Raw genomic sequence first — 13,701 nt, forward strand, 5'->3', positions numbered from 1 at the left:
TCGGAGGCCATAGTATGGTGTAGTGGAATAGGGTAGTGTGTCATCCGTACTTGGTCCGTACAGCTAAACAATGGAAGACCGGGGACGCTTCTGCGATGACGCCACCAGTAGGGCGCGGCGATCATACACATAAAGAATGTGCGAACCACAGCAAGCAATCGGCGAGCTCCGTACGTACATGCATGACCTCCGCGACAACCATAACTACCGATTCCGGAGGCCCTGTGTTGCACCATAACTCCAAGCTGCAACGACAGGTAGTGCTGCAGTAGACCGGCGTGCTCCAGCACTCCCGGCCGCTTAGAGATCCTCACTATATGTCCACATATACTATGGTATATGACTCTATGACTATAATATGCCCAGCCATAGAGTTTCTCACTATAGCACTATCGTGAGAAACTCTATGTGCCCAGCCGTAATCGCAAAAAGAGGCACGTTTTCGCCGCCGGACGACACATTGCCATATTCCAGTACACCATAGCCGCCATAGCAATAGTACAGGTTGAGCCACGGAGAGAGGCCCTGACGTCACTCTTTGTGAAGCTAAAGTGAAGCCGGAAGTTGGCGTTGCTCATGGCGTTGCTTCACCTATCGGGCCAGCTCTCCTCTCTTGTTTACATTTCTCGCGAAACCACACCATTCTGTGACCACACCGCGCTGCGCGCAAGCGTGCTACTCGGACCCGCGCGCTCCGCAGCAATACTAAGCAATCGTTAGCACGTTCTAAGCAATCGTTAGCACGTTAGCATGATTCCGCGAAAAAGGGCAAAATTTCCCGCGGATATTCCTTCGGCCGTAGTCATTGCCGTGGCGCGGTACATTGCGTACAGCGTTGCGTGCGCGTTCATTTCACGAATTTTAGTTCCTCCTGTCCCACCTGACCACAGCAATATCCGGGAGAGCACGGTCCAGATAATGTAGCGCAACAAAACACGAAGACCAACGCAAACCTGCCCGCACGGCGCCTTTGCCACGGTACGAAACCTACGGAGCAACACGTGTGAGCGCACAGAACCAAAACAAAGCCGCCATTGTGGCCCGAAAGGCGTGGCCGCTATGACAAAGAAATAAAAAATCAGCAAAAAAAGAGAAAAACGTACTACTTCACTTTCTCCACATTTTTCTCACAGCGCGCGGAGGGGCTAGGGCCTCTCCTCAGTTTCCTTCCTCCATGGGTTGAGCGCTGGTCATGGCTTCCGAGAATGACGTCTGTACTTAGGAAGCGATGCGCCATAATTTAATACAAAAAATTTGGTAGGGAACTTTATGCCATGTGTGACCTAACTATGTAAAACGCGCACAACGTACAACAAGGGGCACCACGTAAACAAACTATCATTATCATCATCACCAATACACTAACATTGCGCGCGTGCTATATTTTGTGGCAGTTGTGCCATGGTTGTGCCGCTGCTTTGATAGCTGTCGACGCCGTCGACTTGCTGCTTCGTGGTACTATTTCGTACTACGTAACACTCGCGTGCCTGCGTGAGCTCTTCTGCCTAATTAATTGTGCCAATTTCGAGATAACAGTGATAATAGCGTTGTCGATGCAACAGTAAGGGCGGCTCTCCTGCAGGCAAGGCCTCTCCTCGCACGTCACGTAAACGTCTTCGTACTTATATTTATGAGTGCGCACGGTCGCAAATTTGCTCATTTGTCTTTCTCAACTGTTCGTAGGTGCGTGCGAGTATTTCGCTCAGTCTGATCCCCGTACTGCCATGAACACTGGTTATGTCCGCGATTCTTTGAGCTTGGAACGGGAAGGCAAAGTCAGGGAAGTGGGAGCGCAAGCTGTGTGGTCGTTGTCATCTTGTAAGCCGGGTAAGCCACGAAGTCATTGAGTGTAATACACGCGACTAAATGTTTCCGGTGCACGGGGCTGTGAAGAAAGTTCCTCACGGCATCGCGAGTGAGCATTTGGGCGCGTTTGTGTGCGTTCACTGTTTCGTTTTCTCGCGTCCCTGGTGCCCTGGAAACTTGCGGTCGGGTGCGGTCGGTCGGGCTGTGAGGCGTTTCGCATGATTTTGATGTTTTCGCAGGATTCGGCGTTGATCAGCTGCGTGACAACTGCCTCGACACGTACTGGCAGTCCGATGGGCCTCAGCCGCACCTAGTCAACATTCAGTTTCGCCGCAAGACGACTATTCAGGGGATATGCATTTACGCCGACTATAAGCTCGACGAGAGCTACACACCTAACAGGTACGCGTTCCTTGTCAGGCGCTGTGCCTGCAGGCATTGTTGGTAGAGCACGGGACTTACCAAAAGCGAAGAACAGAGGGCGAGGTTCTGACTGGTGGTGTAGAAGTCGCGGGGGGCTTTTTTTCGTTCCTGGGTGTACGTCGGACAAACTTTTTCGTACCTGCGGCGCTCGTGCGCAGTCAGTCATGGCGAATTAAACCTTTTTCGCGGCTTACGGCGTTCTACCTTCGATATTGCATCACTGATTTTCCCTGGGGAGCAGTAGGGGCCGTAGTAGAAACCGGGCCTGCAGTGTTGGAGAGGTATCTTCGTTAGTGCCAGGCTTTTCGTATGCTGCGCTCTGTGACCTTTCAGAAGCATCTTTAGTGAACCCTTTTGAGTTAAATAAACGTCCTTCTGCAAAAACATGTGCGAGAATCGGTAGGCGAGAGCCGCGGAGTTAGCCACGCGGAAGCAAAACAGGTACGTGCGACGTACCTTTAGTCACAAGTGAAGCGGAAGCAAGGCGGGTACATGCGAAGTACCTTTAGGCACAGTGTTATTATAATCTCAGGTGCTTTCTTGCGGCGTCCATTTGCCGGTTACATGTACCCTGCTGGAGAACTACTCGTAAAAAATTCAATATATCGTTGCGATGAAAAAAAAAGCACCCAGCTACTACAAAATCCCCCTTCGACTTCCACAACACCAGTCAGACCCTTGCCAAACAGATTAACACCAGAGGTAACACGTTTCAAGGTTTCGTAATGCCTTATGTCATAATATTTCATAAGTTGAGGCAACTGATTTGCAACTAATCGGTTTTATTATGCGCACAATCGAGGGACATGTCCGCATTTCTTTTTATTGCCAGTGCACCTGTGTACAGAGCCAGCTTAATAGTTGTCAGTCGTAATAATGCTGTCTTGACAATGGGAGACTTTCTGTGCACATGTCAGCATAGAACAGACAAAAAGTTCATTCGTTATGTATATGTACATACTCTTTGTACCACAGTACTTTGTCGTAAAAAAAGAGTAAGGACCACCCAGCCATCAGTACGAACTATCAGCTGGCTCCCCCACCTCTCTCTTTCTTTTCTTTTTTTTAGAAGGCTGTACCGTCTGCATCAAAAGTTTATTGGGATAAATATTTTCTGAGCCTGAGCATGCAGGCTGTATATCAGATTTTCTATCTGTACTAGTGTATGCTACCCACATACTGTGGTATGTTCTTAGTAAAAGCAGCGCAGCAACACAAGACAGAGAGCTACACACAATTCTACAGGCCGCAAGCTAAAAACTTGGCTGAAGTTTGACTTTGCTGAATATACGTGCTGCCAACTTTTGATACCACCTGCACATTTCGTGAGACTGACTAAAATATGTATTGGAAGCAATCAGGTTGAATCAACATACATTGCAAAAAAAAGCTCCCGTGTATGGCAAATTCAAACCTATGTTAATATATTCGGCATCTCTTTGTTTACTTTCTGCTTACCGTATTCTGTTGTATGCATTACAAAACCTGAAGGACACCAAATTTCATGTAAAATACAGACATAACCATCACTCTTGCTGCATGATTTCTCATAAAATCAATGGTATGTACTAATTAAGGATTTTGAAGTTCAATAGTGTTGAACCATCGTTTGCAAGCTTATTTCTGAAGGTAAGCCAATGTATAAGGTGCAGGCACCCGTCCAACCAGAATAGTGGGGTTAAGTATGAGCCAAGCTCTGGCAGGGCAGCTGACTTGTGTAATTTTGCGTCTTGTGAATTTGGACCTTTCTGAGCATGGCTCCCATTGTGGATGAAACACCAAAGCAGTGCATCAGTGCAAAACACGTGTGTCAAAAGGAAAAATTAGAAGAAAATAATGATTTCTTGGGTGTATAAATGATCTGTTTTTGACACTCCTATAGAATGCGGATGCTTCACGGATGACTGTGTTGTTTATCGTACTGTTCAGTCTGAAGGTGACGAATTAACCTTAACCAATTTTCTATCATCAATTTCTAGCTGGTGCCATATCTGGAAGATGAGTGTAAAGATTTCTAAGTGCTCCCAAGTGACTGTAACAAGAAAAGAGAATCCACTATTGCGTGCATACAAAATTAGCAGCGCTGACATCAAGTCTGCTGATGTGTCTAAATATCTTGGACTGGAAATAGCTTGTTATTTGGAATGGAGTGCTCACTTCAAATCGCATAGTTTTGCCAGCATCAAAAAGACTCTTGACTGCTTCGTCATCGTCTCAAGCACTGCACAAGTAAAACAAAACTGATTGGCGATACATCGTTCGCATATCCTTTACCCGAATATGTCGTTTGGGACCCATCCACAAAGGCTAATATAGATAAGCTTGAAAAAGTGCAAAAGGGAACACTGAGGTTTATTTTTTAATACCTATGAAAGAGAAGTCAATATCTGATGTCTGTTCATGGTCTAGTCTACCGACACTGGAGGACTGTCGTAAGTTACACCGTCCCAAGATGCTTTATACAGTAGTCAATGGAACGGCAAACTAAAATGAATTTTGAAAGTTATTCACAGTTTAGCACTTCTAGAAAAACTTGCACAAAACATGAACATACCCTCATTATACCCCAGGCTAGAACAAATGCTTACCCGTTATTACTCTTTCCTAGAACCGTAAGAGGATGGAACATGCTTACAAAAAAGTCGCGAAGAGGCACTCAGTTGACTCCTTCCTTTCCTTTTTCTTTTTTGTACAGAATTTAAAATAAGTGCTTTCTTTTTCAAAGACATGTAGCTGTGATCTTACTTCATCTCACATACCCTCTTTTGCTTTTTATTCAACACTCATCCTTGGTCATCAGTGCTCTTGCCCTGAAAAGTTGCGTACACATACTTTTGAGTGTTTTTTTATTCCTGCTGTGTTTGAATTGTATTTCCACATTATTTTGCTTTGTGAAAGTGTCCCTTTATCTACTACCCCAGCTTTGGCTGCCAAAAAGCAGCTGGTAGTATCATCAAACAAATAAAAAATAATTAAATGACATGTCCCCATGCTTTTTCCTGCCTTGCAGATTTTTAGTCACTAACACGGAGTATTATCATGAGCTTGGTAGACAGCAAGCAGAATGGTAGTAGAGTGAAGTTGACCTGTTTGATGCAAACTGTTCACTACTGAACTGTGTTTTGTTTCTCCAATAAGAACTTTGTGTCCATTTCATTTCTAGGGAACTGCATAACCTATTGAAAATTAGGGTATATATGGATATTCTTGAGTAAATGAAAAAAAAAGGGAATGTTACATGTAAAATACGCAAAGTGTTCAGTGATGCCTTTCCAATGGTTGCATAAGACGGAGTGCCAGGTGTGCGAGTCTTCTGGCTAAACTGCTGGCTTATTCACACTGAGATTTTGAACAGAGGTCACATTTTATTGTTCATGCAGTTTGATAATACGTTTTGGTACACTATCCACTGTTTCCTCTTGACTAAACGGGAAGTATGTGTTGTCTGTGGCGATACTGAACACGGACACTTAACATGCCAAATGTATTATCGCATCACTGTTTGAGATTCATATCTTTCATTGTGGACATAGCGTAACAAATGCCGTTGTGAGCGCTTCCAAATAACGTCCTTTCGTGCTGTTTTTGAAGAGACCAATGATTGCAGCTTCATCCAGTAAAAAAGTGGCGCCACTGTCTGATTTCCCATTTTTCACGAGCCCTCTCCCTGGGATGCAAGCAAAGTACAGTCAGCTTGGCTGCAAAATGACAAGCCAAATTAATACATTGTCATGCTCCGCTCAATAAACACAGCAGTGGAGCAAGGGCAGCGTTCTACCTTCCATTGCTGGCATGAGCATTGTGCACACGCATGCAAGTGTTTCTGCTGAGCGGCTGTGTGCAATTTGTTTGAAAATTATGCCAGAACAGAGCACATTTTCCATAAAATATTGCCCCCTCTCCTGTGACAAACCCATGATCCGAGAGCCACCTCATGGCATCACATTGACGCGTGTATTCTATGCAGACGACGACGACGATGGGAGCACTAACGGACTCCACCTAGTGGGTCAGAGTGAGAGTGGTTGATGACGAAGACTTGTCTCTGCTCTGTTTGTTTTTGAACAGATTGTCCTGTTGTTCGTGAAGAACGTCTCCCTGTGTTCTGTCCGCGTTGTATCATGACAATATTGAACCAGAGTACACTATCAGCCCTTGCTGCAAGGCGCACTGTCTACACCTAAAGAGCTTTTCTTACATTTTCAGCAGCAGACTCAGCAGAGATAATTTTTTGTTTCATTGTCTGCCAAGAGTTTTGCCATCAAACAAGTCATAAAATCATTTTACTGTGAGACTTTCGGACTTTTCATGTCATTCACTGGAGTTTATTCGCAGAAAATGCCGTAAAATGACACTGCATGCTGCATTGTTTCAGTACTGTGTTGGTGAACTGGATTATGGAAAATCAAATACTAGCTCCTATTGTATTTGTCAGTTGTTCTTTAACTGTGAGACAAATGCACTTGGCCAGCAGAAGGACCAGTGTGAAGAACTGTCATTTGCCTTCTCTTCAACATGCAGGATTTCTGTGCGTGTGGGCAGCAGTTTCCACGACCTGCAGGAGCTAGAGGCTGTAGACTTGACGGAGCCCACTGGCTGGGTGCACATTGCTACACGTGACGCAGCTGGCCACCCTGTGAGGACCTTCTTTGTGCAAATTGCTGTGCTGTCGAATCACCAGAACGGCCGGGACACCCATCTTCGCCAGATCAAGGTGCACTCACCTGTCCAGCAAGCCAATGTCAGCGTCATGCCAAAAGTCAACTTCACCAGTGTCAACTGCCGTGCCTTCAGCTGCATCCGCTGATGCCTCTGTTTAACAAGCCCGCCACTACACAAAGCAAGACTTGATGTTGTTTAGCATGTAACACGTTCTAACAATTCTAAGATTAGTTTCTTCAATTGTTTCATTCTGAACTGTGCAGTTGTTCTGCTTATGCCAATAGCTTTTGCTAAAAGAAAATGGCCGAAGATCTGGAAGCAGTGAAAGTGGTTATCAGTTCAATACTCATTGCACATAAAGGACCCATGACAATTTCAGAACTAGAAAAGGAGTTCAAGTCTTTTGAAGACCGTCCTGTGCCATATCAAAAATTTGGTTGCACAAATGTTCGTCAGTTCCTTAACAAGATCTCCGACACTGTTATTGTCACGCGCAGCTATACTGGAGAGGATGTAATACAGGCTAAAGCAAAGCAGGAAGTCCAACACATTGAACGAATGGTCAAGCAGCAAAAGCCAAGCACAACAAAAGCTAAAGTCCGTCATGTAATGCACAAACCACCAGTACGAGGGAAGTATGTGCCTAGGGGCATGTATAGGGGCAGAGGAGGTGGCCGCTCCTTTGGTGGAAGAGACTACTCAACGACAGTCATGACGTCACAGAAGTTGTGTGAACCTTCAGGTTCTCGCGCCACACCTAGCACTCCAGATTCTCACAATGAAACGACATCTACGTCAACGGCCTCAAATGATGCAGCTCAACGCAGGGGGGTGTCAAGGCTCCACTATTCATTACTCAGAAGTAGTGGTCTTTTGAACAGTACTGCAACAAACTATCCCATCCATGTGGACACAAAACATCATGTTGAAGCTGATGCACCCAATCAATCCACCCAATGTGTTAAACATGAGCGAATTCCCTATATGCCTCTGTCGGTTTCTCACAATGAAAACTGTCGAGAAATTACAAACATAGCTCAGCATGAACGGTGTACTGATGACTCTTCAGGCCAAGCTTCAGGCAGCAAATCAGATTCTGTAAAGAGAAATCTAAATTATATGCCCTGTAACAGCCTTGTTCAGCAGTGGACTGCACAGAATTGTGTTACCAGCAGCATGTATCAGCCTTTCTATCAACAGACTTTGCCTATACAAGGTGTCAGCATTCCCCCCGGTCAGCCTACCTTGAGGCCTTCACTGTGCCGTCCATTTGTAGCTCCGCTGGAAGAAGGGGCCATTGCTTGTAATGGTGAAACAAGTGAGCAGTCGATGAGCAGCATGCTCAATCCCAGTGCTGTTGCATACGAGCCAAGATCTATGAGCATACGGGCAAGTGCCGGTCAAGATGAACATGAGCTCACACAAAGAGCTGTCGTTAGAGAGTTTGCTGACAACCAGACACAAGTTGCACCTGAGGTGACGAGCAAGGGAACGTCAACAGTTGATTTAACTGTTGACATTCCACAAGGTTTCGCAACTCGCATAAGGAGCCTTTTGGAGAAGTATCCCACTGGTCTTGACATCGAATCGCTGATGAAAATGTGTGAAGAGAAAATGGGCAGCAGTGTTTACTTTAAGCAGAATAAGCACCCTCTTGAAATGTTGCCAGACATATTATCTTCAGTCTCTTCAGTGTGCATTATGCCCGACTCTGGAGGGAGGTTCAAAGTAATGCTTCCCAACAACGACCAAAAGGAAACGCGAACTGGTGCCCCTGCCCTGCCTGATGATCTCCGATGTGGATTGTTGTCAATTCTGCTCAAAATCCCTCAAGGCCTCGAAGTTTCAGAGCTGCTAGACTTGTACGAAAGCCGTTTTGGTGAGCATCGCCACATCAAAACTCACGGCCAATGCACAAGTGACTTCATTCGCAACATACTGTATGCACTTCCTGGCACAGTTGTGAAAAACCATGGTGATGGGACACACACCGTACAAATGCTCAAAGAGGGTCTGCAACACCCGATGCAGAATGTCGGGCAATCTGTGCCACTCTTCGATGCTGCCGAGTCTGATTCTTCTGTAGTCACGTGTGCTTATCCTGTACAAGAACTACCCAGCTGCTGGACGTTTTCTGTTGCTATTGGGGAAGTGTTCTCGCCATCTGAGTTTTACATCTTAATTACAGAAGGTGATGGACTCAGTCGACTAACAGACTTAATGACTGAGCTAGATGCATTTTACTCCAGCACACCTGCTGATTTTTACTCCGTGAGTATCAGTAATTTGAAGCCAGGCTTCGTTTGTGCTGCTCTGTACACAAGCAATGGACATCCACTCTGGCATCGGGCTGTTGTGCAAAGTGTTCGACTTCGTGAAGTGTTTGTGTCCTACATTGACTACGGCACGGTAATGCCTGTGAAAGTTACTGACATCAGGAGGCTCCGATCTGACTTTCTTGAACTTCCTGCACAGGCAATTAGAGCTTCACTTTCAGGTGTTAAGCCCAAAAACGAACAGGTGTGGCCATCCAACGCTAAGGAACGCTTCTTGGAGCTAGTACAGATGGGAGAGTGTAGCTGCTCTGTCATGAGCAAAGAGCAAGACACCTTAGCTGTAGAGCTAGTGATGTCTCTTGGCAAGATGGAGTACTCACTCAGTGAAGTTTTGATTAACGAAGATTTGGCAGTAAGCACAATGGTGAAAGAAGAAATTGCAGCTGGAAGTTTTATAGAAACATGGACTTTCTCAGAGGGTCACACTGCCGATGTGATCATGTGGAATGGGGGACGTTACATGTCTTCTATGGGTATCTCAAAGCTTTTGGGCTGGAGAGATGACTTGGTGTCAACAAGCCTTTCCAAAAAGGGTATCAGTCTTGTTGGGCCTTTGCTAGAAAAAAAGTGTGATCCAGAGCTTCACCTTGAGGTTTCCCTGAGTGATGGTGTCTTTTATTTCGACAGTGTCCAGTTGTATCACTTGCACAATATTCCAGACATTCTCAGAATCTTGCAACATCCATCAGAGAATTTGAGAAGAGAGCTGGAGAGTAAGGTGGCGAGTTGTACTCTGTCTGATCAACCTGTGATTGTGAATGGAGGCAACAAGAGTGATAATTGGTGCCTCAGCTATGATGATGAGTCTCCGAGCAACACGAATGATGTCAACAAATCGCAAGAGCGAGTTGATCCTTGTGAATATGTGCACAAAAGTAGGACTGAAGATGTTGAAGACAGCGGCAGCTCCCAAGACGTGGCAGCCTTCAGACGAAGCCTTCAGACAAAACTAGCAGAATTGAAGACGAAACGAGCTGCTTTAAGGATGGCAGCATATGAGAACCCTGACTCTGTTGCCACATCTGACCTGCAATTTATTGAAAAAAGGGTTGACTCCTTCAGCAAGGTGCTAAAAGAACTGGACATGAACTCCACCCCGCAAGGCGTGGAGGAGCCTTTCAAGTTGTCCGGTTCTAATTCATCTAATCATTTTAGCAACGTCAGAAGGAATTCTTCGGAAAGTGTTGTAGACAAATTTCAAACTAAGCTAATGGAAGCATTAATGACTTCAAAGCAGAAGTGATGGACTTTACAAATTTTGTGCTACTTTTGTTATGTGGTGGAGAACTTTCTTTTTTTTTTTTCATTTTCTTTTTTAGTGTGTCATCTTCAAATTTAGGTTTTCATAAGTCATTGTACAAATCGTGCTGAATGGTTAATAAATCACTTTACTTTCTGACTTGGTTCACATTTGTTCAATAGCTTGATGGAGAGCCAGGAGTGTAGACTCTGCTATTGTAAGTGTAATAGGTATAATTACACTTAGGCCTCCTGCTGCAACTGCTATCCAGTTATTGTAAAATGGGGGGCAAATAAAATGCAGTTGAAACTGTCCTGCCACCGTGACTCAATGGCTATGGGCCTATACTTGCGTGGGCACAAAGTTATGGGTTCGATTCCCAGCCAATTTCGTTTGAGACAGAATGCAAGAATGCTTGTGTAAAGGCACTTTGAATAGTTCAAGGCCACAACCCCAGGTGGTCACAAACGGGATTTTGCCACTACAGTATGTCTTAACCACTGTGTTGCTTTGTGACATATGGATGTGCAAAACAAACATAATTGCAAACAGTCGCTCATTATTTATATGGTTTTGTAGTCAATGTATTTATCTGGCCTGTGCTATATCACTTCTGGTGGCCACAGTTCGAGGTTCAACTATTCGTTTAATGGCACTTTATCACCAACTTGTGCGACAACCATTTCTCAATTTCCTCCATGTAACAATAAATGAATTTCATTTTTCCTTGACATTTGGACTGTTTTGCATCCCTATTTTCATGTTTAATTTTTCATTAAGCCTTTCTGGGGCGATGATTTCTTTAGTAATTGTAATATTTTACAAGGAATATGCAAGACTGAGGAGAACATAGACCAAAGCTAACCTTAAAAATCTTGAGTGCCAGCGGCTCAGTCATTTAATTTGTGCAAACTCAATGCTGCAAATCATTGGTTCTGTCTGAGGTTTAGAAAAAAGTCTACAGGTTGTCACATTCTAAGCTTAGGCCTCAGTGCTGCAACTCTGAAGCCTATCACCTAAGGCCAGCTACGCGACTTTGAGGGAATGCAAACAGCATTCCAATAACTTGTGGCTGTAATTTGAACATCCATTGCTGTGAATTTTGGAATTTGACATGTCACTAGCTACCTACAGTGAAGATTTCATGATATTGCTTCAATATATTAAAGAAAAGGTACACGGGGAATATTTTTTTCTTTTACGCACTAGTAGGAACAAAACCAGAGTTTGGACCAGAAAAGGTTGATAGAGTGTAAAGTAGCTATTGCACACTTTGAGCTAACGGGGCTTTCTTGTAGCAATTGCCTATAAAATCACGGTTGATCTGAATATTGGGGTGATACAAATTTTGAAAATGTCCTGGCCAGCATGCATACAGTTTCTAGATGAGTCTAATGGTTCATTGCCTTGTAGTGGGCAGTATGAATTTTCGATCCACTGTCAGATCTCTCTCACTAACGAGAATGTAGCCATAGTGTACATGTGCAAAGTTGGTCAATGAAATCATGGTCGTTCATGAACCTGCCAAAGACCTGCGCAATTGAATAGCACTATGCAGTGAGTACTGGCAGTGCAGGTGAAGAAGCAGGCAAGTGTTGTACAACCCTCAACAACAAGGGCAGAGATGTTTGGAAAGCCATCAAGGACTTCTTCAGTTTAAAGTACGTCAGCAGGCGTTTGGTGTGTTGCGACACCACGGACCCGAGCACACGAGGGTTGGACCCTCCCGCGTGTAGCCGTGCGCGGCTTAGCCGTGTCCGGGGAAAGGGGGATCCTGGAGGTTGAGCCGATGCCAGGTGTTCGGACCTTTAAGGCCCCTCGGCGGAGGCAACACACCTCTTGGGCCTCTGCTTCACGTAGACGGCACCCCCGGACTGACCCACCCGGGGGAAATCGGCAGTCGCCTTTTCCTGTCCTCCTCTCCAATCTTCGTCTTTCTCTCTCGTCTTTTTCATCTTTCCTGTCTTCTCATCACTTCTCCTCACTTCCTAGTTTCCCGGCGGCAAGGGTTAACCTTGTGTAGCTGGCCAGCCTTGGTTACGCTGTATTTGGTTATAGCAGCGATGTACGGCTGGCGTTGGCAGGGTTTCTATAGCAGGAGCTCCTGTCACGTCCCCCTGTTGGGCTCCATGGTGGGTGGTCGGCATCGCGGCCGAAAACCCAACTGTACTTATGGAAAACGCTTTTCCTAAAATCCCTGATCACCCTCAGAAACGAGGGCACACCGAAGAGGTCTTTCAATTTTTCGGACGCCAAGTCCACAATTTTCCTCGTTTTCATGTCATCCACGCAGAAAAACCAGCTAAACAAGTACGAACAATCTCCCCGTTCCTTGTGTCTAAGTCTCTTACCGAAGTTTTTGGCCCAGGATATAAGGTGTCGAGGATGGCTAGCGGTGACCTCCTCTTGGAGCTCCGCGACCTGAAACAATTTGAGAAACTTCCTAAACTAGTATCATTTGGGGAGACCCAAGTAGTAGTAACCCCGCACCGCACGATGAATACCTCCCGCGGCATTGTCTCCGACGATGATTTGCTGGAGCTCACTGAGGCTGAGCTGTTGGAGGGCTTCAGTGAACAAAATGCCATAAATGTCAAAAGAATCAAGATGAGGCGAGACGGTAAAGAAATTGCGACCAAACACATAATACTCACCTTCAATTCAAGTGTCCTGCCCGAGTCAATCGAGGCCGGGTACCCATCTTTCGGGTCTGGAAGCAGCATCCTAATGTGGTACACGTAATGGGGATGTCCCCACATTCTCTCCTTACCCCACATTGTTACACATGCCAATGCTCCTCCTGTCTGTGCCTTACACCACGACAAGCTGGACTGCACCACAAGAAGGCCTGTGCCTAACTCTGGCTCCTCCTCGTGTGCCAGGTCAGCCATATCTAGCGGGTGATGGCATCCATCGCAAGTCCACCACTGCTGAGCGCAACCTCCACAAGCAGAGACGACTTGGCCTAGAGTCGTCATGCAATGAAGTTTTGTTCTTCATACAACATCAATGACCGCTTTATCTGTGCAGCATACATAATTGAATCGAACATGTGCTTTTCCAATATGTCTGTGTTCAGTGATCGAAGGCTAGCGTGCCTGAGAAATGGTAATATGCTTTGTGTGTTTGCCTAACTTTTCAGCCTTCATAAATATTTACTGACATGGCAGTGCAGTGGGAGTGAGCATCAATCAAAGGTACCGTATTTACACGATTGTAGGTCGACTCGAATGT

At 45.4% G+C, this 13,701-nt stretch overlaps 2 protein-coding genes across 3 annotated transcripts; both read left to right on the top strand.

Moving 5' to 3' along the window:
• The first annotated feature begins 1,358 nt into the window (after positions 1-1,358).
• Positions 1,359-7,036, top strand: APC10 (anaphase-promoting complex subunit 10). 2 transcript variants are annotated; one of them, XM_075688315.1, is made up of 4 exons: positions 1,359-1,606; positions 1,684-1,827; positions 2,046-2,208; positions 6,751-7,036. In XM_075688315.1, exons 2-4 carry the CDS (start codon positions 1,725-1,727, stop codon positions 7,034-7,036), a joined length of 552 nt encoding a protein of 183 aa, XP_075544430.1. In that variant the 5' UTR covers positions 1,359-1,606; positions 1,684-1,724. The 2 variants fall into 2 exon arrangements, with proteins under 2 accessions (XP_075544430.1, XP_075544431.1); XM_075688316.1 differs by having other exon boundaries at positions 1,359-1,582.
• Positions 7,037-7,182: 146 nt separating this feature from the next.
• On the top strand, positions 7,183-10,626 carry LOC142578765 (uncharacterized). The gene has a single exon (XM_075688314.1). It carries the CDS (start codon positions 7,192-7,194, stop codon positions 10,468-10,470), a length of 3,279 nt encoding a protein of 1,092 aa, XP_075544429.1. The 5' UTR covers positions 7,183-7,191; the 3' UTR covers positions 10,471-10,626.
• The last annotated feature ends 3,075 nt before the right edge of the window (positions 10,627-13,701 follow it).

Source organism: Dermacentor variabilis, chromosome 4 (assembly GCF_050947875.1).
Source record: "Dermacentor variabilis isolate Ectoservices chromosome 4, ASM5094787v1, whole genome shotgun sequence".
Taxonomy (NCBI): Eukaryota; Metazoa; Arthropoda; class Arachnida; order Ixodida; family Ixodidae; genus Dermacentor; species Dermacentor variabilis.

What these genes read in the sequence shown, in the direction of transcription:
- APC10 (XM_075688315.1), top strand. Translation starts at nt 1,725, where the DNA reads ATGAACACTGGTTATGTCCGCGATTCTTTGAGCTTGGAACGGGAAGGC. An exon ending in GTTGTCATCTTGTAAGCCGG is followed by an intron (nt 1,828 to 2,045) that starts GTAAGCCACGAA and finishes ATGTTTTCGCAG; the next exon opens with GATTCGGCGTTGATCAGCTG. An exon ending in GAGAGCTACACACCTAACAG is followed by an intron (nt 2,209 to 6,750) that starts GTACGCGTTCCT and finishes TTCAACATGCAG; the next exon opens with GATTTCTGTGCGTGTGGGCA.
- LOC142578765 (XM_075688314.1), top strand. Translation starts at nt 7,192, where the DNA reads ATGGCCGAAGATCTGGAAGCAGTGAAAGTGGTTATCAGTTCAATACTC.